The sequence below is a fragment of the Lagopus muta genome, chromosome Z (assembly GCF_023343835.1).
Source record: "Lagopus muta isolate bLagMut1 chromosome Z, bLagMut1 primary, whole genome shotgun sequence".
NCBI lineage: Eukaryota > Metazoa > Chordata > Aves > Galliformes > Phasianidae > Lagopus > Lagopus muta.
Window position 1 is genome coordinate 61,984,734 of NC_064472.1, and position 23,710 is coordinate 62,008,443.

General features: G+C 43.0%; 1 protein-coding gene across 4 annotated transcripts in view; it reads left to right on the plus strand.

Moving 5' to 3' along the window:
- The window catches only part of HAPLN1 (hyaluronan and proteoglycan link protein 1), a 69,321-nt gene that overhangs the window by 16,570 nt on the left and 29,041 nt on the right, over positions 1-23,710 (plus strand). For 2 of the 4 annotated variants that reach the window (XM_048932256.1, XM_048932257.1), the window contains exon 2: positions 15,504-15,629. In XM_048932256.1, coding sequence (XP_048788213.1) covers positions 15,524-15,629 — 106 coding nt within the window. In that variant the 5' untranslated portion in view covers positions 15,504-15,523. Of the gene's footprint in view, positions 1-11,522; positions 11,539-14,150; positions 14,251-15,503; positions 15,630-23,710 lie in introns of those variants that run through there. The other 2 variants (XM_048932259.1, XM_048932258.1) reach the window with 2 other exon arrangements.

The following is a 23,710-nucleotide window of genomic DNA, read 5'->3' on the forward strand; positions in this document are numbered from 1 at the left end:
GTAGTCATTCTTTTTCCAGAGCAGGTAATGTGCCATGATATTTCAAGTGTAAAAATAAGAGACAGAACTTATTTTCCTGCAGATTTTTTTTTAATTTCATTCCTTTCTCATGCAGTATCTCCAGAAAGAGGATGACAGTATTCCTCCATCCTGGTTTTCTGGTTTAATTTACCAGCTTTTTTTTTTTGTGCAATCATATCAGCCAACATGTATCTTGTTTTATGAAAGACGTTTAATGACCAAATTTTGAATGCTCATCTACACATATATACATGCACACATAGATGTGCACATTCGTATATGCATATATGTAAATGGAGAAATGCATATAAGCACATAAACACATATATAATATATACAGATTACTCCAAAAGTAATGCCTTCTATTTATTTCCATTGAAACCACAACAAAGAGCATAATAACACAGTTTGGTTCAGCAAGCATCGGTGAATGTCATTGGGTGCCAGTTTCTCTGCATGGAGTAGTTCAGACTGCCCCTCTGCTGCCATCTGTCACAGGGCAAGAAAATGAAACAGGATATTTGTGACAAGGTTCAGTCTCTAATTCCATATGACCAACTTCTGATATGAAGATTGTAACACAATTATATTGGCCTCTGCCAATAAAATAGGAAGCCTTGCTTTCAGAGCACTTAGCATAGATTGTAGATGCAGTTGCACCAAAGAAAGAAGATTCTGCTTTCTGTATCAGTGTATTTTTGTCACCAAACTGTCATTAATTACACGTTTGGAGGCTTTTCTTTGCTTCTATGCACGTCTAGTTGGGACGACATGTGAGCATTGCTCAGTCTGTCCCAGCTAAATCAGCAAACCTTTTCTAGAGTAGATTCAATGCAATTAGAGGTTAGTGCGGCTCCCAGATTCTTGCTACACAGCCCTCAGGCTGGAAGGTGGAGCTCTGCTGGGGTTAGTGTTTGGGGATCTTCACAGGCATGGGCTTGGGTGTTTGAGGTTTTTTTTACCCCATGCTACGCGGCTCTTTAAGAACCCTTCCCTAGCAAAACAGCCTCACAAATGGCATTTGTACTGTCAGCTCTGACATCTGGATGTGAATCTCTGCATTTGGCCTCTGAGAAAGAAATGAAACAGAGCTGACCCCACAAGTCAGGCATAATGGCATGTGACTGGAGCAGGCTCCAATGTCCTGTGAGCTCCACAGTTTTTGAAGCTTGGAAAATTTGTACAAGTCACTGAGATGAAATCTGGGTCAAAAAGAGACCAGAATTATAGCTTATTTCATAGTTTTTAGTTCACAGTACCTAAGGGATGTTAAGGCCCTTGGAAGCCATAGAAGGGGACCAAAGCTGTTTAACAGCCTGCTAGCACATGTGACAGAGAAATTGCAGTTATACTATGGTACAGACTGAGTATCTGAGAAGAGGCAAGCACTGACTTTCCAGAGCAGTCCTTTGTAGATCCTCCTGTTTGCTTTTCTTCCCTGTGGGGCAAGGGAAGCTAATGTCAACAACCAAGGGGAAAAGCACACCAAAGTACATTAGCACACCAAAGGGAAAAGCCATCCTTTTTAGGCAACCCTTTCAACTGGGAATGCGTTGTTTCCCCTGATGTTCGGTTCTTCACTGTAGGCCACGGTTCTCACATCCCCGTTTGCAATGAATAGAGCTTGCAGTGGAAATTTTCCTGTTGTCTTGACAAGCAGTCTGTCACTGTACTCTCTAGGACAAATACCTGGTGTGAAAACATCAGTGAGGCTTTAACTGAAAAACTGCTTAAGAACGGCTATAGTATGTCAGGGCAAAAGTTAATCTTGTCTGGCATCCAAGGATCGTCTGCAGTAATTACTTAGGGAAATAACAGATATTAAAATAAAGAAATAAATAAAACAGCAGGAGTAATGCATTCCTTCTCTGGCTCACCTTTCCAACATCTCAGGTTGCACAAGTATGAGATCTTACTAGGAGATCCCTATCTGTAGCCTATAATGTTCTTTCCATCCCTCAGGGTATGACAACCCCCCACGATAAGTGATGCTTCTCTTGGAAGTGTGGGTGTGAGTTGGATGTCGCTGACTGGAGGGCGTTCAGAGCCTCTGCAAATGCGATTTGAGAACCAGAGTTTACCGCTGTGGAGCTCAAACAGCCTGCATAATGCTGAGGACATCACAGGGCAAATGAAAGCCCTGCTTTTACTATGGAGATGACTGTAGCAATGCTGATTCTTACAATTAACTCGGTTGAGTGGTGCTTGCGAAACATACCAGTTCTATCTGCTTGCCATTTATTTAAACTAACCTACTTTGGTATCTTTGAAATCCCCATTCAGCCTAGTGGTAATGCAGATATTCTTGCTATTGGCTAAGAAGGGGTATTGCTTTGTCTGACATAATCCAAATCAAAACGCTTCCTTTGTTAACAGAATTTCCTAATTCAGAGATTGTGAAGAAAATCTGTGGGTTTTTTTATTTTATTTTATTTTATTTTATTTTCCCCATGAAATCTGCACAGCTTTAATTTACATGAAGAGCTGACCAAAAAGCCAGCATGTCAGGATGTCAGGACAGTGCAATTAAAAACTGCATTGATTTTTTGAGATCTGTTTTGTGTTATACTCCAATGAACTGAAATGCATCCTCAGGCTTTTTATTCTCTGTATCTCTGTGTGAACTAAACCCATGTCTGTGCTAAATGTGGATTTCCACACATCCTTTTGCTTAATATGTGCTTATGTGGCAACTTAATTTTGTAATGCAGGCTGCAGGTATTTCCTGGATATAGATTATTCAGTCACATCTTCATTCATCTGAATATATCTGAAACTAAAATATGATGTACTTTGTTCCTGTAATAGATATGTGAACTGCACACTCTGCAAGCTGTTTTGCTTGCACAACTTAAGTGAATTGTATCTACCAGGATATGTTCTGCCTTATGATTCCGTTAGATGGTTGCATATTGTTCAGTTAATTCTATGTTATGTCACTCTGAAACTAATGCCTCCTATTTTTTTTCCCCTGGAAAATACAGCAAAGAGCACAACGACACTACTTGTGAGAGCAAATTATCAGACACAAAACACTGTTTTTCAATGGTCACACCATGAGGTGTGTATTTTCATCAGTAATGAACAAGAACCTGCATGCCATGCTCTTAACAACCTGCACCATCAGAGGTGACCCACTGTCACTGTTACTTTGCTGAAATACACCACCCATAGCCTCACTGTGCTCACATCCATGGTTCAGTGTCAGTGGGCGCCATTTTTTCTGCATGGAGAAATTCAGTGACACACCTCTGCTCCATATGCACTTCCATGTCAGACGCTGCTTTGTTGGACTGCCCCTCTGCTGTCTGTGTGTCACACAGCAACGAGATCTGTATTTTACATTTTCTGATATTTACTCAGATGGTTACAACTAGTTCCTCATCAGAATATTAAACCAAGACCGTTTGGAGGAGCTCAGGAGTTCCTGTGTGGTTGTTTGGTTTTGGTTTTTTTTTCTTTCCTTCTGTGTTTTGATTGTATTTGTTTCCTCAACTTAATATCCTGTGCCATTCTCTGAGTGGCCCAGAGTGGAAATGGAGCTATTATTTTCCTTTATATTTACATCAATTAAAATCTCAAAAGCATTGTTAAGAATTATTGTGGAAAGTCTGCATTGCCCTTCATACCTTCAGAAGAAATGTCATCTTCACATTTTACACATAAAACCTCACAGTGGACACAGACAAGCCTTCCATGTAACTGAGCATTGCAAAAGTCAGGCCATTAAGCCAGCCATGTGTAGAAGCTGTTTTAAGAAGTCTTTCAGAAGAAAGAAAATGATGGGAAAGGCCTTTTGCACTGAGAGCATGCTTATAGTTGAGTGCGGACTGTAAGGAAGCTCTGCTTAAATACAGTGGATCATGTCTTTAATGATACAGTCAGAAGAGTTTGGGCCTGCCATAGACAGAAAAAAAACCCACTTTTCTGTCTGTCACACAGTTATTATTAACATGCTATAGTTGAGGCCTTTGCAAAAACTTAGGGCTAGAAGTATAAAGGGATCACCTTGTACCATAACACATTCCTCTATGGTCAGAGTTCCTCTTCATCCCAGGGAGTCGTAGAATCACAGAATGGCTGGGGTTGGAAGGGACCTTAGAGTTTACTCAGTTCCCACCCCCTGCCATGGGCTGGTTGCCCCCACCCAGCTGAGGCTGCCCATCCAACCCAGCCCTGAGCACCTCCAGGGATGGGGCACCCACAGCTCTCTGGGCAGCTGTGCCAGGGCCTCACGACACTCTGAGCAGAGTCCTCACAGAGCACAGCAATTCCACCTTAAAGCTAGCCGTGTTTCTTGCCTCGCCTCTGAGATAGGAAGGTCTTTGGGAAGACCATGAAAATTTTATATAGCATAAAATTATTTATTTTCCAGTTTGAACTTATTTATGGCCCCACGCATTCTGTTCCTAAATTACAGCTGAAATAATGTTCTTTTTCTTCTCTGGCATTTTATCTGATATATTTATAGGCAGCAATTATATCTTTACTCAGCTGTGTTTTGCCAGGCCGACAAGGACAAGCTCCTTTAGCCTCCTCCATAAAGTAGGTTTCCCTTTCCTTTGCTCACCCCAATAAACGCTTGTCTCACTGTGCCCTGTATTAAGGCATTGCCAGTGGCTTGGAATTAAGGAGGAAATTGCCAGGGATATGTTGATACAAAGTGCTTGCTCCAGCTCACTCTGCACTCCGTTGCCAAAACCAACAGTGTCAATCACAGCCCTTGAAAAGACCACCTAGAACAGTGTCTCTTATGGATTATATTGGTGGGCATCCACTTGTGCCACTAAGTGAAATGCCCCATGTAACCAGCTTCAGTCCTGGTTATGCCTGTAGCAGAATTTCTAGATTTATCAAATGATTATGCTTTTTCCACTCCAGTAAACTTATCTAATTTTTTTCTAGGGCTGCCATAAGCTTACTTAGTTTGAAGTGCAGATTTGCAGGCACTGTTCGGCAGTATCTGCAAGGGTTAGACAGACAGTCTGCAGCTTTGAATATTCACTAATTTTTGGCATCTGACACCTGACTGACAAAAGATGTCTGTGCAAGTCTCTGTTGTCACTGCTGTAAAATAGCAAAGGGTAATTTTTTTAAAAAAGTAACTGCAATTTTTGACTCAAGGAGCAACTTTCAGATCATAATGTGAACTTGTGATATTCCCAAAAAGTAGACGCTTTTTATATATAATAACAATAATATATAATAATGAAGCAACACTGGTTAGCAGTGAGGATTGAAAGCGTTGCCATTATTTAGATATTGTACCACAAACATCCACAAGCTTGAAAATGTTCATTGCTTGTTTTCCACTGAATTTAACCATTAGGAAGTTAACTAAATATTTGATTTGAGCTTTTCCAGCATTTCTCAATATTCTTAAGACCCTGCAATGTAAAAATACTTAAGAAAGCAGCGGGAAGCTTGGTATAGACAGACATCTGCACATTTGTGTGTTTGTATGTCTGTGGTAAGCTATCATTTGATGTTAAAGAATGTGACAGTGTACAGTGTCTGGAAATGGTTATGAAGAAGTCCTTTTCTGCTCTAGATATGTCACTGCAGTGAAGTGTGAGGGTCCCTCTGAATGTCACTAGACTGTCTTCCACAGTACCCCCTGAGCAGCAGAATGCTGTGACAGAGTGGGAGCAAAGGATCGCTAGCTCCCCCGCCACCTCCATGCCACTCGGTGCCTTTCCAGAGGGCTGGAGGGAGCAAAGATGAACTCCTGCTCCCCAGAGCTTGAACTTCTGCCCTAGCCTCTAGACCTTCATCCTCCATAGAATTACTGATCTCTGCAGAGAGAATGTTTTGCCATTGGTTGCTGATTAATTCAATTAAATAAATGTTGAAAGAATCGTGCTTTTACAACTGATCCCCATATGTGTTTGATCTGGCTGCACCCACTTCTATGCCTTTGTGACTGAATATCCAAAGGAAACATGAGAGTCCTTGCAGTTAGAAGCAGATGTTTGATGGAAACAGTACTGTTGTAAAATTAAATCATCTTCTTAGAAGCAGTGATTTGGTGGATACTTTTTCAAGCAACATATAACAGCAATGAAAAAAGCATGCAGTGTGCTGTATCACTCTTACTATTTCTCTAGAAAAGTGGATGGCTTGTTAAAGACATTCTGAAGGACTCCAAGTGCAGACAGCATGATTTTTGGACCACAGGAAAGAGGGGGGACAGGACCAAGTACTCACAGTCAGATGGAGAAGGGGCCACTTTATGCTTTGCTCCACGATCCTTGCCAGAAATGGTGTGCTGCTGGTAATTCCATACAGCAGGCTGGCACTGGGCCTGTGCTCATTAGTCTGGCATTGCATCTGTTCTCTAATATAGCAGGATTCTTCAAGGATATGAAGGCACCACTAATATTTTTAATTTCAATGTGGCTGGGACAGTCAGATTAGCTGGGGAAACAGAATGTGAACTTCATCAAATTAACTGTGGGATAATCAGAATACAGATGTACATTCCACAGATAAAACAGATGGAATCTCACCTACCTGCCTATCTCAAGGTATTATAATTATCATGGTCTGATTCCTAGCTTTACCATTCCAGTAACTTTCATAATACTTCCTAAGCAAAAAGTTGAATCCTAAATTATAAGGTGTGATCAGACAATTCATCTTGAGTGATTTATAAAGAAGTGTGAGTGAGTCCAGGAAGCTTCTGTCTCCAAGACACGAATTACGAGTAGGATGATAGTGTGCTTTTTCTAAGCTTCTCTTAAATTCATTCCTTTTTGCTATATTTGCAAGAAAGGAAACTTCTTATATGAAGCTTGAGGTTTGTTTTCTCTTAATATCAAAAAGCAGTTTTTCTATGTTGTTTACACCTGTACTTGGTGGAGACTAAAAAAAACTTGGGAATTTCCAATAAGTCTCCTAGGTCTGCTTTAAAATACCAGCAGTTTTGAGGAGGCTGAGAGCACAAGAGCAGTCTCAGGGGAAATGTGGCATGAGTTGTAGGACGGATGAGCAAGCATTCACCACAGAAAACAATGAAGTTAACCTAGTACTTTAGGTAATGTGATTTTTGTTATCCCGAGTCCTGCATCTGGCAGATCTTAGTGATTAGGCAACAGTTAGTACTGCTGCTGTGATGTATGATACCGTGAACATGACCAGTGGGAACTAGTCCCAAAGCCTCCCTGTTCAAATGTCCTAATCTAATGATAAGTAGCTTAACTCCACAACATCCATTTACTTGAATGCCTGTTCACACACACACACACAAACAAAAAAACCTAGCTTTTTGTATCCAGAAAATTAAAATAACCCCATATTCTGACAGACTCTGTAGGTCCAAAACATTCAGCTTACATCTACCACTGCAAACCTAGATATGGAAAGGTAGCTAAAATTTTCAAAAACAAGAATTAAAGTAAATATTATGATCATATTAGCAATAATTATTATTATAAACAGATAAAAAGAAAGGTTTTTAGGGACCTGTTTAATGATATTTCACGTATGAGATTTTCTTCAGTGATCCAAAGCAGATAGACATCTAGTATTCACTAATCCTCTAGAGGAAAAGAGCACTAGAAACCTCAGTCATAAATCCAGGCACCTAAAAGAGTACTGGCAGAACTGCATCAATATGATGAAGCTAGAGATGCAGAAGAAACTCCAGCAGAACTTCCTAATGTATACGCAGTTGCAGAAGAGTCAAGAAAAGTCAGGAGAGAGATCAAGTTTCCCTATTCACCTCCAGGGACCTCCATGCTTGCTGAAGGTTCCTCACCACAAGAAAGACATGGAGGCCATAGAGCGTATCCAGAGAAGGGCAGTGAAGGGTCTGGACTGCAAGTCTTATGAGGAGCGGATGAGGAAACTGGGATTGTTTGGTGTGGAGAAGAGGCTCAGGGGAGATCTTACCATTCCCGACAACTGCCTGAAAAGGGGCTGTGACAGGGTGGGGGTTGGCCTCCTCTCCCAGGCAAGAATGACAGGATTAGAGAAAATGGTCTTAAGTTGTACTGGGGAGGTTCAAATTATTCAGGAATAATTCAGGTTTACAATATTCAGGATATTAGGGAGAATTTCTTCTCAGAAGAAGTGGTGAGGCATTGGAATAGGTTGCTCAGGGAAGTGGTGGTCTCCTTGTCCCTGGAAGTGTTTAAGAAAAGGGTTAGATGTAGTAGTTAGGCACATGGTTTAATGCACAATATTGGAGGTAGGTAGATGGATGGACCAGCTGATCTTAGAGGTCTTTTCCAATGTTAATGATTCTATGATTCTGTGATTAATCTAGGTGGAGAGCCAGCTGCATTTAGCTAGATTGCATACGTTCTTTGAAAACTACTGTCATGTGGAGATTGCAAACAAGTGATCACTTAACAAAGAAAAAAGCAGAATTCCTTCTCTATAGTGTTACACTATGTTATCAAAAAACATATTTGAAGTGAAAACATCCAGGATCCTGAACTCAAGACATTTTAATATACTCCATTGTAAAGAACACTAAAGAAGTCTACTCATAGTGAATGATCTGAATTCCATAAATGACAGCTGTTTGTTGTGGCGCATTTGCTTTATCCATTCCTGCATCAAGGCTAGAATACCAAATTTTCTAACTTCTTAAGGCCAGACTGCGCGACCTTGAGTATGCTATGAATAATGTCCGAAGTATTGTTACCATTGTTATCCTGTGTCTCTGGAACACATTTCATTTCTAATACATGAGAGACACTTCAAAGACTGCAAAGATATTCTCTTTCTCCTTGCAAGCATTTATCAGCATTCTTCCCAGGGAATTAACAGACTCCAGGGGATTTCAGATGTCTTTGAATGGTCATGCTGCTTTTTCCACTGAAATACTCTGCCTATGGTTAAGATAGTACTATGACAACTTGTTATCTAGACATTGACCGTCTGGCACTTTAGATGGCCCCTACTTATACAGTTTCACATATTTCCAGATTGCTTTAACTAATGAAGTAGTATGAGAGGAGGTCAAGGAAATCTTGCTCTAAGTCCTGATAATAGACCGTATGGTTGTTATCGTTCTCATGCCATTGACTGTTGCTTCTTTTTGCCACTGCATCAGTGAAATTTCATTTGTGTGAGCAGCTTAACTTGGAGAGCAGTCTACTGAATCCATCTTGTCTTCATTCTATCAGCCTGAGGGGCTTTTTGTCCATGGAGAAACTTTATAGTCAGTAAAATAATGAAAACTGGAATTGAGACAAAATAGAGTAGGGCCATATCAGGGCAAGAAGTGGATTTTGAGTTTTCTAGTTGACGTCTCAAATCTGTAGCGGAGACCAAGTACTTTGCAGCCTTTCAGAATGGAAGATCTTTCAAGATTTTGAATACTTATAAGAAGCTAGGTGCACTTCAAGAGAAAGGCTGATGCTGCCTTTGCCTTCTTTAGATGCCCACTTCTGGTACTAGGACATCTAAAAAGAAGTATGTCAGTGCTACCAGGATGAGTCAGAATACCAACACTCCTTGTGCAGTCAACAGGGAGATGAGTACTGAATATTAAGTGTTCTTTACTGTGCCAAGTGGGAAGCTGTCTAGAGCAAAAGAAGTTGGACTCCTGTCTCTCTTGTAAGGAGCCTCTGAGACAGAGCCACACTTTGGGCGCCTTATTCCTGAGAGCTGCATCTTAGGTTGAACGAATATGCATCTGTATCTTGTTACTGTGTCACCTGTACCTAAACAGACCAGAATAGTTGCTTGGACTCCTAATTAAATTGTAAACATTTTATATATACACATACTGATTTATGTGTCCACAGGATGGAACTGAATCTCATTCTTATGGCTCAACTCAGTTGCCTAAATGTAGGTGTTGATATGTGCATGGAAGACATGAGCTTCAGGATACTTGAGCTGGTCATCTTAAGTAGTCTTAAACCTCATCAGCTACACTGAGATACCAATCTTCCTGTTTTTAGGAAAAGCTATGGAGGAGAGTGTGTATGTCTAGATTTCTCTTCATCCTTCATCATTCTTAGAAATAAGAAGTTTTCCGTTCATGAAGCTTGACACACTTTCCCTGAAAATACATGCATTTTATTTCATTAAAAGGTACTTTTATAGTGGTTAGCAACAACTGCCAGATGGAACAGATCTCCACAAAGAGGGGACCTATTATGGCTTATATTTTGCAGTAGGTTTGTGCACAGATGTGAGTACTCCACTGATTTGGGCCTATTTATTTCAACACTGGATTGTTTAAATGGATTTTACTAATTCTGTTAGCTGTTTTAGGTGTCACTGATTATACATACGTTTCCCTGTTGGGTGTTGCTGTATTAAATACAGGAAAATCTATAGAAAGACAGAGCCTTTAATGAAGAAGGCCCATTTTTCACTATTCAGCCCTAAGAGTTTGGTTTTCTGCCTGTCCTTGTGCACTAGTGCCTCACTTCCTCCTTGTACAAGGTAACTCCTGTTAAGTTCCTCTCCTCCTAAGCCTTCCTTGCACTGTGAAGCTACATATGTGAGCAGCTAGCAGAACATGCTGCTGCAGCACGCTTCTTGTGGCATAGTGAGTGAAGTGAACCTTTAGCCTCACACAGTGGATGCTCCAATGTTAGAAAACTATCTTGAAAGCAGTTGCAGTAGTAAAGAAGGAAGAAGTTTTTTTATTAAAAAATGAAATTGGTATGTGACATAGTCTGCATTTGTTGCTGTTCTTCAGTGAGATGCTTTCTGAAGTTATCTTTTTGATTTGCAGAATATTATATTAAAATATAAATATTAGTGCTTTATCAGCTTTTAATTTTCCAGCGATTGATGAATTATGGTTAAGTATAACAAAATGGTGGTTAATATCAGAGTTTTAAATTGTGTCTAAGAATGAACAGGTTTAGAGAAATTTAAAGCTGACTACTTACCCGAGCCTTCAGATCCTCTCTTATAAACTACTTGCAATCTCTTTGTATCCCTGTTTAGGGAGACAGCTAATTCTATAACATGCAGTAATTGAAACCATTGAAAACTTCTTGAATATGACTAATCATTACCAGTTTTTACTGATAACTCACTGACTGCCAGCCAAGATTTTATTAATTTCAATGCTGTTGCAGTTTTGTGATTTTTTGTTGTCAGCATTCCACATCAGAACATCACGTTGACCAGTGGGAGTTAACGATGTTCTGGTTCCAGTTACTGTCTTTTGCGGACTCTTTGAGTATCCTGATGGGAGGTGAGAAGGCGGCATCCCCTGAGGACCTGGCGGGAAGAGACGCTGGGTGGGAGCTCCGGACAGGACCTGAGCGTCTCTCCCTCTGGCCCCGGCTCGGCCGCCTCAGTTCGCCGCGGAGAAGAGCAGTGCTCTGGCTCGCAGTGCCGTGGCTTGACTGGCATTTTGACCATTCTCGTCTCTGTCGTTTTGTTTGATTTAGTTAGACTCAGTAGATTACCGTTCCTCCTCAGACCGTTGCCGCTGTGTTTTCTCTTCGCTAAAACTATCGGCTAGCTCTGTGCCCTTCCCCCTCTCCCGGAGCGCACGTGGCCCGGGGCCGGCCGGATCGCGGCAAACCGTTGGTAAGCGGTTTTTTCTCTCCCTTCTTCCCGGGGCCGGTGCCCCCTGTCACGGACTGGTATCTGAGGATAACCCCGTGACAAATGCAAAAGCATCTGTCCACACCTATCATTTTCCCCCGGGGTCTTCTTAGGCTGAAATTGAATCTGACTGCTATTATTTTGCCTGTAGCTGAGGATGAAGATTTCTTCTGTGAATTTTTGGGTAACGTACCCAATCCAGGGGCCGTACGCCTTACCTGGTGGTGTCGTTGTGTACTGTGCTGGCTCCGTGCCACAGCTGCCATCACATGAGGACAGTGTCATGAAGCAGCATGTTCCTGACTGCAGGCACCCACTGCAGGTGGCAAAGAAGGGGCTGCCATGCTTAATGGAATTCAACGCTACGGAGAATCCTGCCCAGCTAGCAGTGTGTTCGCCCGTGATCAGCAAGTACAGATTGCTGGGTGTCTGAAGTGGAGATACGCAATGGATACATCTTCCAAAAGATGAGCCGAGCATTTGCTCACTCATTATGCAGTCTTGCAGGTCTGGCTGTTTGGGGGTTTTTTGCACTCTGAGACAATTCAGACAAAAGACGAAGACCAACTTTTAACATGATTTGGTGGTGACAGGACGAGGATGGTTTTAAACTAATTAAAAAAAAATGTAATGGGGATTTAGATTAGATATAAAGAAGAAATTCTTCAGAGAGAGGGCAGTGAAGCCCTGGCACGAGCTGCCCAGTGAAGCTGTGGACATCCCATCCCTGAGGTGTTCAGGGCCAGATTGGATGGGTCCCTGGGCAGCCTGATCTGACGGGCAGCAAGTAGCCAGCGTCAGGGGGGAATGGAACTGGGCAGGCCTTAAGGTTCCTTCTAACTCAACTATTCTGTGATTGTATGACTCTGTTCCATCATTTCAAGAGAGACATACGTGAGCAGTGCAGATCAGCTTGACCAAAGTCAAAGAAATTGTGTGCATACTGGCTTTGTATGTGCTTCTGCACATTCAGTGAACACTTCAGGTTGCCATTTTTGTCTTAAGTGTTAGTGAGAAGCAGAAGTGCAGCCGCTGTAAACTTTATCTATTCAAATAGCTAAGGTACTAACATTTTAGGTATATCCCTCCAAAAAATGTGCCTACCTCTAACCAGAAGTTGATCTTGCACCATATCCATGGCTGGAGCAGGTCTAAAGAAGGGCAACAAGGCTTGTGAAGGGCCTGCAGAATATGCCCTACAAGGAGAGACTGAAGGAACTGAGCTGTGTAGTCTGGGGAAGAGGAGGCTGAAAGGAGACCTTATTGCTCTCTTCTAATATCCAAAAGGTGCTTACAGCGAGAGCAGGTTGGTCTCTTCTCACTGGTGACAGGTGGCAGGATGAGGGGAAATGGCCTCAACTTGTGCCAGGGGAGGTTTAGGTTGGATATCAGCAAAAACTTCCTTACAGAAAGGGTTGTTAAGCACTGGAATAGGCTCCTGATGGAGGTGGCTGAGTCACCATCCCTGAATGTGTTTTAAAACCGTGTGGATGTGGTGCTCAGGGACATGATTTGGTGGAGGGTTGTTAGAGTTAGGGTAGTATGGTTAGGCTGTGGTTGGACTTGATGAACTTTAATGTCTTTTGTAACCCAAGCTATTCTATGATTCTATGATCTATATCCATAAATTGAAGAAAATAAAGAATGAATCAATCCATTATCAGTTTACCTTTCATCCTGCTTGTATGACATGGTTACAGAATTGGTGAGCACAGATTAAAGTTTGCCTCTATTTGAAGGAAATCAAATATCTCTGAAACATCTTTGTGCATGGCAGCTCAGTGCATAACACTCTTCTTCTGATGGCCATCGCCCCACAGCAATAGTTGCTAAGGGGAGGATTTTTCTCCATGACATTAATGTGACCTTGACAAAGGAGGGAGGCCATGTGTGGGGTGCTCCACTTGTGTACCCAGAAGGTAAAGCTTCTTTGTTCCAACACTGAACTCTAGTCCCTGCGCTTGCACAGACTGGGGGAGATGGGAATGCTGTCTCCCAGTGGAGTAGTGCTCCTAGTCGTCTGGCTAATGCAGCTGTTTTGTTTCACCGGTGACAGAGGAAAGAGCAGGTTTGTGTCAGGAGGTTTGTGCAAAGCTCTAATGACGAGTGGTTGAGACACTCACGAGCAGGTCTGCGGAGCCCCTGAGGAGTCTCATAGCTTTTGCATCTCCAAGGCACAGATTGTGGTGGGTACACCCCCACAGGCTTTGCGTGGGATCTTTAAAATCAAAGCCTCATTGTTATCCAGACTTTCTAAATCAACAAAACTCTCAACCAATGAGAATTGTCTGTTGTTTGCTAGCAGCCAAAAATAAGTAGATAAAAATATTCCAGACAGGCAGCATTTTTCCCTCTCAGAGTAAATATGCCTCGGATATTTATTTCTGGGAATAAGGAAAGAACAGTGCATTTTCACTCCACTTTCCGCATGTGACCCCCCTAGTCTTCTCAGGCTCAGGCTGATGTGCTCTAGGGGGAGCCACATCTGCCCTTGCTCTCCGAAATGGAGGTCATCAGGCTGCCAGGCTTTCCAGGAAAGAGGGAGTGGCCACAGAGCGTGGAGTCACAGAGCGTGGACCACCTGGAAAGCAGCATGCAGCTGTCACTTGTCCTACCTTTGGGCAGTCTGCAGTGAGGGATGCTGAACAGGTTTTGAGCTCTCACCTGAACTCGCTTGGAGGAATGGAAGGGCAGGCAAGTAACATGCATGTGCTGCTATGAAAGAAGGCAATAGCATTTCTGTATTTTTGTTGATAGTTCTGATATCTAGATTTGAGGTATATAGGTGCCTGAGTCTGCTTAGAGACAGGGGCTGCTTGGAAAGCTCAGCTGGTGACCCAGGTTCTGACCAAGAGCACCCTGCAGCTCTGATGTGTTTCTAGCTCTGAGAAAGACACAGGAAAAAAAGATTACACTTCTTCCTGCACTAGAGAGAAAGCCTATGAATAATGCTGTCCCTAGTTGAAGACTGAAAAAAAAATCCTGGTCTTGAAAAGTGAAGTTGGGAAATAACTATCTTTTATTTCAAGAAACAGGGTAATTAAAATTATAGCTATAAAACACAGATAAGCCTGAGCCCTCTATATAAAACTTCTCGTATTTTATGCCTCCTTTTCTATTTCAGGTCTTCATTTGCCTAATTACTACTCAGAGCCTGGCAGAGAATTTCCCTGCAGCGCTCAGCTCTGCTGACTGCAGAGACCCTACCTGGCACACTGAGTTAGTGCGTCAGCATTCTAGGTAGAAATGAATGAAAAATCAATCAGGGCAGCTGCAGTGGTAGCATATACAACTGTAACCTACTTTGTGCATGGTTTTGTTGTGTTTTTAGACATCTCTTAATGTGGTAAGTGGATTCAGAATAAAATAGACCTTTCTAATCAGCTGCAGAAATAATCTGCCATTTTTATTGCTTGGCTTAAGCAAACTTGCCACCCTTTCTGCTAAGTTAACTTGCAGCCTTGTCTGAAATGCCAGAACCAACAAGGAGATGTTTTTTGCCTTAAAAACCTTTCACCAGCAGCTTGCATAATACCACAAATACAGACTTAATGACGGCTCTAGTTGTTTTTACTGTATTTGCTGACCAGATCTGGAGTGGGTCTGGAAATGCAAAAGTGCACTAGGATGTTTCTTGAAACACTGCTGTAGCTTACATAGGGTCTTGAAAGGAATTTGTATTATGGCTGTGTGTGAATGCTTTTATTCTTTCATGCTGCATTTTTGTGTAGCTTTTTCTATTGCAAGTTTCAATTAATGGAAGTCCACGATAAAAAGGTTCAACCTTCAAGACTAAAGAATTTCTTCCTACTGTCACACCCTCATCTCAGTGGGCAAAATGTGTTCCAGATCCCTTTAAAGACCATTGCTGTAACAAGTTGTGCAGAGCAATTCCATAAAGGGCTCAAAAAATTGACGAGTCTTTCTGTTATGTGATGCCCATACAGTGAACAAGATACTTGTGACTATGAAGATGACAAGTCTACTCTTTCTGGTGCTGATTTCTGTCTGCTGGGCAGAACCTCATCCTGACAATTCAAGCCTAGAGCATGAGAGGATTATTCACATCCAAGGTAAGGAAATACATTAGAAAATACCTGTGTCTTGGGGAGACAGAATGATATGCTTAGTGATCTTTTATTTTTATTTTGCTGCATGTTTTTAAAATACTGCTAATGTTTTAACCAGACCAGACCCTTTATTTTCTGGTTTAGTATTACTCGTAAGAAAAGTTTAAAAAAAAAAAAAAAAGTAAGTTACACTGTTTTATAGCACTTAATCTCAACCTTGGAAAGACTAGTGAGTTAAGAACAGCCTGCTTTAAGATAAGGAAACAAAGCATGCACCCTAAAGTAATACCTGCAAATGGGCTGAAATATCTTTACATTACTGTGGAATATGCTTGATTTTAAGAAGACTGTCATGTACAATACTTCATAGAAAATTTTTGCTGTTTATTTTTTTAAAAGGTTTAGCACATCTGAGATCATAACCGGGAAATTTAAACATCAGGAAAAATAAAAGTAGCTTACCCAGAAAGAAATGTGTCTTTCTTCATACCTTTAATTCACACCAAGTATTATATAGTGCCCTTCTGTGTAATCCTGCTTAGTTCATGCTTGAATCCTACAGCTTATAGCTGTAGCAGGATTTGAGTCTGCAGTACAATGCAGCTGTTTTCTCAGTCTCAGCTTCAGTCACTGAAGGCCATCCTGGGTAAGAAAAGCACAGAGATTTATGCAGGAGGGACATGCAGATCTAGCAGGAATTTTCCTGCCTTCATCTATATGTTCACTGAGGGTGAAATTAATACTGCAAAATTAAGAAACATGGCACAACTTCCCCACCCCCGCCCCCAAATTTGATTCCTTTCTCACAACAGCTGGCAGACTGTTTTATTTGAGCTTCTATGTAAATATAAATTATCAAGTTAGAGCAGATACTAAGAAAACCTGAACGTTTAGAAGTTCCCTGGAAAGTCACAGAAGTCAAAGGCACTCAGCACTTACTAAAACAGGCTGTCAAGGTCAGATCAAGAATAAAAGATTGCTGTTTTTACCCTAAGGAAGCTCACAACACGAAGGTCAAATAATGTGTACATCAAAAGGAAGAGATATCACCACTATGAGATCATGAATGTTCCCCAGGGTAAACTTCAAATTTGCCACCTATGTCTAATAAATATGCTGTTTGTCTTTCCATGTAGAATGCAGGTTTTGTTTCGTTTTTATTTTTAATCTCTAAAATTTTGGAAATTTTATCTGAAATTTTTGGAAGAATAAATTGTTGGAAATAATTAAACCAAATAATTTTCCTTAATCTATGTCTCTCAAACTTGCTTAGCCAGCAGTTTATTTTAGTTTAATTTTCAAGTCATACATGTTTCTTAGTGCTAGTCCTTCAGGGTGTGTACCATGCAGGCTGTAAGTATTAAATAGTTTACGGATGCAGAAAATTTCAAGATGGGCTATTATCCCTATCCATGAAAGCTCAACTTTTCTGGGCCTCAAGAGTGTTTGCCTTCAAAGAATGCTACATTAAAATCAAACTCTGTTATGAGCACTACTCATCAGCTGATTTTGCGCTCTGAAACACAGACCAAAAGGAATTAAGCTGTTCAGAACTTGATATTTCACTACTAAACTGTATTTCAATCCTCTCTGTATTGTGGAATCACAGTCTGACTTGAGACTCCACACTGCCCAGTGCTCATTAATACGCACACTGATCTACACCTGGAAATAAGCTGCAAATCAGGAAAATCTGTGGAACACATGTTGCAGATTCAAAACAAAGGGTATTTGATATTACATTAAGGTCTGTAATGTTCAGTAGGTGAAATCCAAGAGATCCTGATCTAAACTCTTTCTGGACTGCATGCATTGCAGTGCTTTGGAATGATGAAAGGTGCAGAAAAATGTTCTGTAATCTTAAGTATGCTGAACAGAAAGGGATCTCTTGAGGCAGTGAACTGAAACGTCTCCTATTATCTTTTTTTTTAACATCCTATGACATCCCATTGGCTATTATTTTTAAACAAGCTAGGTTTCAAGTCTTATTACTTGGCAGTTTTAGATCCCATTCTGTCATGAGAAACATTCTTCCAATTTCTACATGCTTGCTTACAACCACTGAATAGTCTTATGCTTCTCCCAATATAGTTCTTTGCCTGCAAATAATTATTTTTAGTCTTTGATATTCACTTTAAGACATTATGAGATACTATTGTGTCTCCTCACAGCTATCAGAGTGAAGAAACTGTTTCAGATCCTTCCCTAGTGTATAACCTCCAATTGTCCACTAATTTTATCTGTTCATCTAAATACTTGTTGCCTGTATTCAAACATAGAGAGTATGCCCAGCCAGGATTTCATTCCAGATAAGATGTTAGGCTAGTAGTACTATTTCTACTTACTTGCTAAACATCCTTTATCCTTTAGACTTTGACTGAAATCTGACTTCTTCCTGGCCATGCTATAGTGTTTATTGGTAGTCATTGATATATTATTTTTTTAGTTGTTCTTCCTCGTTTCTTCATCGCAGTTAACAAGTGCAAGGTTTGTATCAGTAATTCTGTCTCCTGGACTGCATGGCCAGCGGGCAAGAGAGGTTATTATCCCCCTCTGCTCTGCACTTGTCTGGACTACTGCATCTAGGTCTTGACTGCAGCAAAAGTAAAATGTGGAGCTGCTGAAGTGAATCCACAGGAGGCCACAAGGATGATCAGAGGGGTGGACCTCTCCTACATACAAAGAAAGGCTCAGTGAACTGGGTCTATTTAGCCTTGAGAAAAGAAGACTGAGAGGAGACCTGATCCAGGTCTATAAATATCTAAGGTGTGGGGGGCAGAATGGCGAGGCCGGACTCTTTTCAGCGGTGAGTGGAGACAGGACAAGGGGAAACGGCTGGAAACTGCAGCATAGGAAGTTCTGCACAAATGTGCGCAAGAACTTCTTTACAGTGAGGTGACGGAGCACTGGAACAGGCTGCCCAGGGAGGTGGTGGAGTCTCCTTCTCTGGAGATGTTCAAGACCTGCCTGGATGCCGACCTGTGCGACCTGCTGTAGGGAACCTGCTTTGGCAGGGGGGTTGGACTCGATGATCTCTGGAGGTCCCTTCCAACCCCTACAATTCTGTGATTCTGTGAGATCCCACTATGGCCTTCCAGTACTTGAAGGGAGCTTACAAATAGGAGGGAGACTGACTTTTTATTTGTGCAGAAAGTGAAAGGACAAGTGGGAATGGCTTTAAACTAAAAGAGGAGAAAATCAGATTAAATGACAGGGGAATTTTTTATGCTGAAGGTTTTGAGGAATCTTGGTGCAGGCTGCCCAGAGAAGCTCCATCCCTGGCGGTGTCCAAAGACAGGTGGGATGGAGATCAGGACAACCTCATCTGGTGAATGGAAACCGTAAAAAAATATAGACTTTACATTTGGTATTGAATGCTATCATTCTTTGTCCATCTTCTTTCTGTCCTCACGTTCCACATATTGTTCTTCCTTCAGTGATGCTAAATATGCTATTTGAAAATGTTACTTATTCAGTAGCCCTCTTTACTCTAGAGATGAAATTAATACAAATATTAAAGAATCTAAAAAATTGTACAGGAGAGGGTTGACAGATATTTTTATAGGCCTGTCATTTCTGCTTCAGCCCAAGCAGTGTCATTCTCCCCTCTATTAAATTCCTGCATAAGTAAGAGTAAACATTTGTGTTCTTCATCCTGCTTTGTTTTTTTTTTCATATTTCCCATATCACTTGCTTCCATAAAATCCAAGAGATAAGTACATCTTGTTTTCCTGTCCATAAATGTTTATTTTTATTATATAATTGATACCAAATTATGCTGACACCCGCTGGTAAATATACACCGCATTTTATTCTGTCTTCCAGGTGATTTACTCTAATCATAAATCTTCAATAACTGTTTTTCTTTAGAAGTTTTCCTAGGGTTCTATTTACTGATGAGATCAGACAAATCAGCTTGTCGACAGTTAAATTACTTTCCTTATACGTTATGTTGCTGTCATCTGCAAACTGGCACCATTCTAGTAGTGATAGACTAGCTAATACCTCTGCCTTCAAATCTGTAATATCAACTGCTAGTAGCAATGCCCATCCTTCAGGCTGAGTTTTCCCACACTTTCCACTGAAGACATTATATTTTCTGAATTCAGCTTTCATTTTAATGTTCTTATTATACACAGGTGCACTCACGTACTTTTAACAACATCCAGCTTTTTGAGCATCAAAGCCAACCTTATAAAACCAGAATATATCTTAGTATAACACATTCTGTTGCATTCCACTTCCAGCTGTGTAGTCACTCCACACTCCAAAACGGACCCATACCTGTTTAGAAGACATCTTCCACCTCTGCAATATCTTTTATAGTCTTTCCCAACATGTTTTAGATCAGCGTAGACTAATGACACCCCTCCACTTTCATTAAGAGGCAATAAAAAATTGATACCATATACTATTCAAGCTGCTATTTCAGAATTCTTCTAACTGCTATAGAAATTCTCCATCAGGAGCCAGAATATCTGGCTAGTTAATTAGTATAAAAACTCCCTTTGTCTCCTAGGCCTAGAATATGCAGACAAATGCAAGTAGTATCCCAAAAATCATTCTCAGAGATTAGCGGTCAGTGGCTCAGTGCCCAAGTGGAGACAGGTGACAAGGGGTGTTCCTCAGAGACCGCTGCTGGGTCTGGTGCCCTTTAACATCCTTGTAGGCGACACGGACAGTGGGATTGAGCACGCCCTCAGCAAGTTTGCAGACGACACCAAGCTGAGTGGTGCAGTTGACACGCCAGAGAGAAGGGATGCCATCCAGAGGGGCCTGGACACGCTTAAGGGATGAGTCCAGGCCAACCTCATGAAGTTCAGCAAAGCCATGAGCAAGGTCCTGCGCTTGGCTGGATCAGATCCTGGGCAGCCTGATGATGCTGTGCATGTCCCTGTTTGTTGCAGGGGACTTGGAATAGGTGACCTTTAAAAGTCCCTTGCAACCCTGAGGAATCTCTGATGATTCCATGATAAGAAATTCTTTGCCGCGAGGAAGGTGAGACATTGGAACAGGTTGCCCAGAGAGGCTGTGGATGCCCCTTCTCTGGAGGCGTTCTAGGCCAGGCTGGATGGAGCTCTGAGCAACCTGGTCTAGAGGGAGGTGTCTCTGCCTATAGCAGGAGGGTTGGAACCAGGTGGTCATGAAGGTCCCTTCCAACCCAAACCATCCTGTGATTCCGTGATCTGCCTGTCTGCTGGGGCTCAGGAGGCTGTGATCCAAAATGCTCAGTAAGGAGTATCTGTGCCAGCACAGGGATGTTGCTGACCTATACTTGCCCTCAGTGTTGTGTCCATGGGCAGTAGGGCTGGGTGGCATTACCAGCAGTCAGCGGCACTCTTTGGTGTTCAGCTTTCTTTGTGTTGAAAATATGCTTGATGCGTTCAGACCAGACAGTTTTGGAGTACTACTGACAATGTCTTTCCTTTGGGCTACAGTTCACTATTTCAGGCACCACGGTGTTCAGAAAAGAACTCCTTACCAGAAAATGAGGTGGAAAGAAGTCATTACTTTAGAATCACCCTCTCTCATGCTGCAAGAGAACGAGAGAAAGCCAGCGGACGCTTTTGTTCTAATAAAAGCAAACATATTCATTCTAGAAATAATGATACTGAGCAGTCGTAATAATATTGTGTTGGGGGATGTTGTTTAATGAGACCTGTTGGTGATAGTGGGATGGTGGAACTGAATGATCTTGTAGGTCTTTTCCGGCTTTCTGGATTCTGTTTCCTTCCGGCCTTGTTTTTTGTGGAGTTCGGGATGGCTTCCTGCTCGTTTCCCGTGCTGTAGCCATGCCATCCCTGTGCGCAGTCATGGCACAGGTGTCTTGGTGCCTTGGCCGGATCCCCCTCAGTTTACAGCTGCTCTGGAGCTACTTGGGACGTGCTGGTATGCAGAGAAAAGTCTCTGTTTTCTTCCCCATCTTCTCAGGATTTTGCCGTCTCTCGGCTCCTGGGAAGATACTCCTGCAGGTAGCGGTGTTTGGTATGTTTCAGGTACATCTTCATCAAGGCAGGGTTTGCCTTCAGTTGGCAGAGCAGCTTGCAGCGTTTGCAGGAGCGGTTCTGGCAGTATGTCTCTGGGGCAGCTGAGAGTATCTTCTCCTGGCTCTTCTCCTGGAAATGACAGAGCAGGGGGCGTGATGAAAAGGGCAGGGGCCTTGGGGGCCTGAGATCTCTGCATCTGGGCCGTGCCTCTTCCTGAGAAACTCGGGCACGGTCTGGCTTGCCTGACCTCCATGACTCACCTCTCTGCGGCCCCTCCTGACTGTTCTCCACAGGCAAATCACCATGAGGAAAAGGCCCAGCTCTGTGCTCTTCTCGTAGAGCGCTTCCACGAATCCCAGGGGATCCAGGTGCTCAAAGAAAGAGCAAAGCTGGTTCAGGCGGTAGTAGTAGGGTAGGTAGTAGTTCCAGCTTGCCTTGCCAATGCCCGGCTTCTCCATGGCCTGGGGATCCACATCCCCCATGACCGTGGCCCAGGAAGGGCGTCCGGCATGGGCAAGGCTGCCGGAGAACAGGAAGGGCAAGCAGAAGACGAGGAGTATGGAAAACCTCGGGCTGAGCATTGCACCTTCCTTCAACTTGCTCTCTGGCCGTCACTCTGACCTGAGCTCAATCAAGCCACCAGCAGCACCAGCGTCTGCACAGCAACTGAGTGGCGGCAGCAGCACCAGTGCCTGGGTGACCTCGAAGGCTTTGTGACATCACTGACATCACAACTGGGAGGGTTCTTAGCAGGGAAGCAGGGCGTGGCGAGCCAGATTTCATGGCTTGCTTCTCCCATGGCTGTAGCCCCACTGGGATGGAGTTACAGCGTCCCTGGATAAAGCAAGAGAATCCCAGAATCGTAGAATCATGGAATGGCCCGGGTTGAAAAGGAACGCAGCAATCATCTACTTTCAATCCCTCTGCTGTGTGCAGGGTCACCAACCACCAGACCAGGCTGCCCAGAGCCACATCCCCGGCCTTGAATGCCTCCAGGGATGGGGCACCCACAGCCTCCTTGGGCAACCTGTTCCAGTGCTTCGCCACCCTGAGTGAAAAACTTCCTCCTAATATCTAACCTACACCTCCCCTGTCTCAGTTTAAAGCCATTTCCCCTTGTCCTGTCACTATCCACCCTTGGAAACAGCCATTACCCCTCCTGTTTGTATGCTCCCTTCAAGTACTGGAAGGCCCCAGTGAGGTCTCCTCGGAGCCTTCTCTTCTCTAAGCTAAACAAGACCGGTTCCCTCAACCTTTCTTCGTTGGAGAGGTGCTGCAGCCCACTGATCATCTCAGTGGCCCTCCTCTGGACTCCTCTGAGAGCTCGGAGTCTTTCTTGTGCTGGGGGCCCCAGGCCTGGAAGCAGTACTCCTCCAGATGGGGCCTCACAAGAGCCGAGTAGATGGGGACAACCACCTCCCTCTCCCTGCTGGCCACCCCTCTTCCAGTGCAGCCCAGCATAGAGTTGGCCTTCCGGGATACAAGCGCACACTGCTGGCTCGTGTCCAGCTTCTTGTCTACCAGGACCCCCAAGTCCTTCCCCACATGGCTGCTCTAAAGAGGTTCTTCGCCCAGTCTCTGTAAACACCTGGGATTGCCCCAGCCCAAGTGCAACACCTTTCACGTGGGCCCACTTCTCCAGCCTGTCCGCGTCCCTCTGGATGGCTTCCCTTTCCTCCAGCGTACAGACTGCACCGCTCAGCTTGGTGTCATCAGTGCTGAGGGTGCGCTCAGTGCCATCGTCTGTGTCGCTGATAAACATGTTGAAAAGCAACAACGCCTGAGGGACGCCGCTTGTGACCCGCCACCCTGACACAGAGCCACTGATCGCAACCCTTTGGCTGCGACCAGCCAACAAATTCTTATCCACCAAACTGTCCATCCTTCACACCCATGCCTCTCCAATTTGGACAGAAGGATGTGGTGAGGGGCCATGTCAAAGGCTTTGCAGAAGTCCAGGTAGATGACATCCGTTGCCCTTCCCACGACAACCGATGCCATCACTCCATCACAGAAGGCCACCAGATTGGTCAGGCAAGATCTGCCCTTGGTGAGGCCATGCTGGCTGTCTCGGATCACCTCTTTATCTCGTATGAG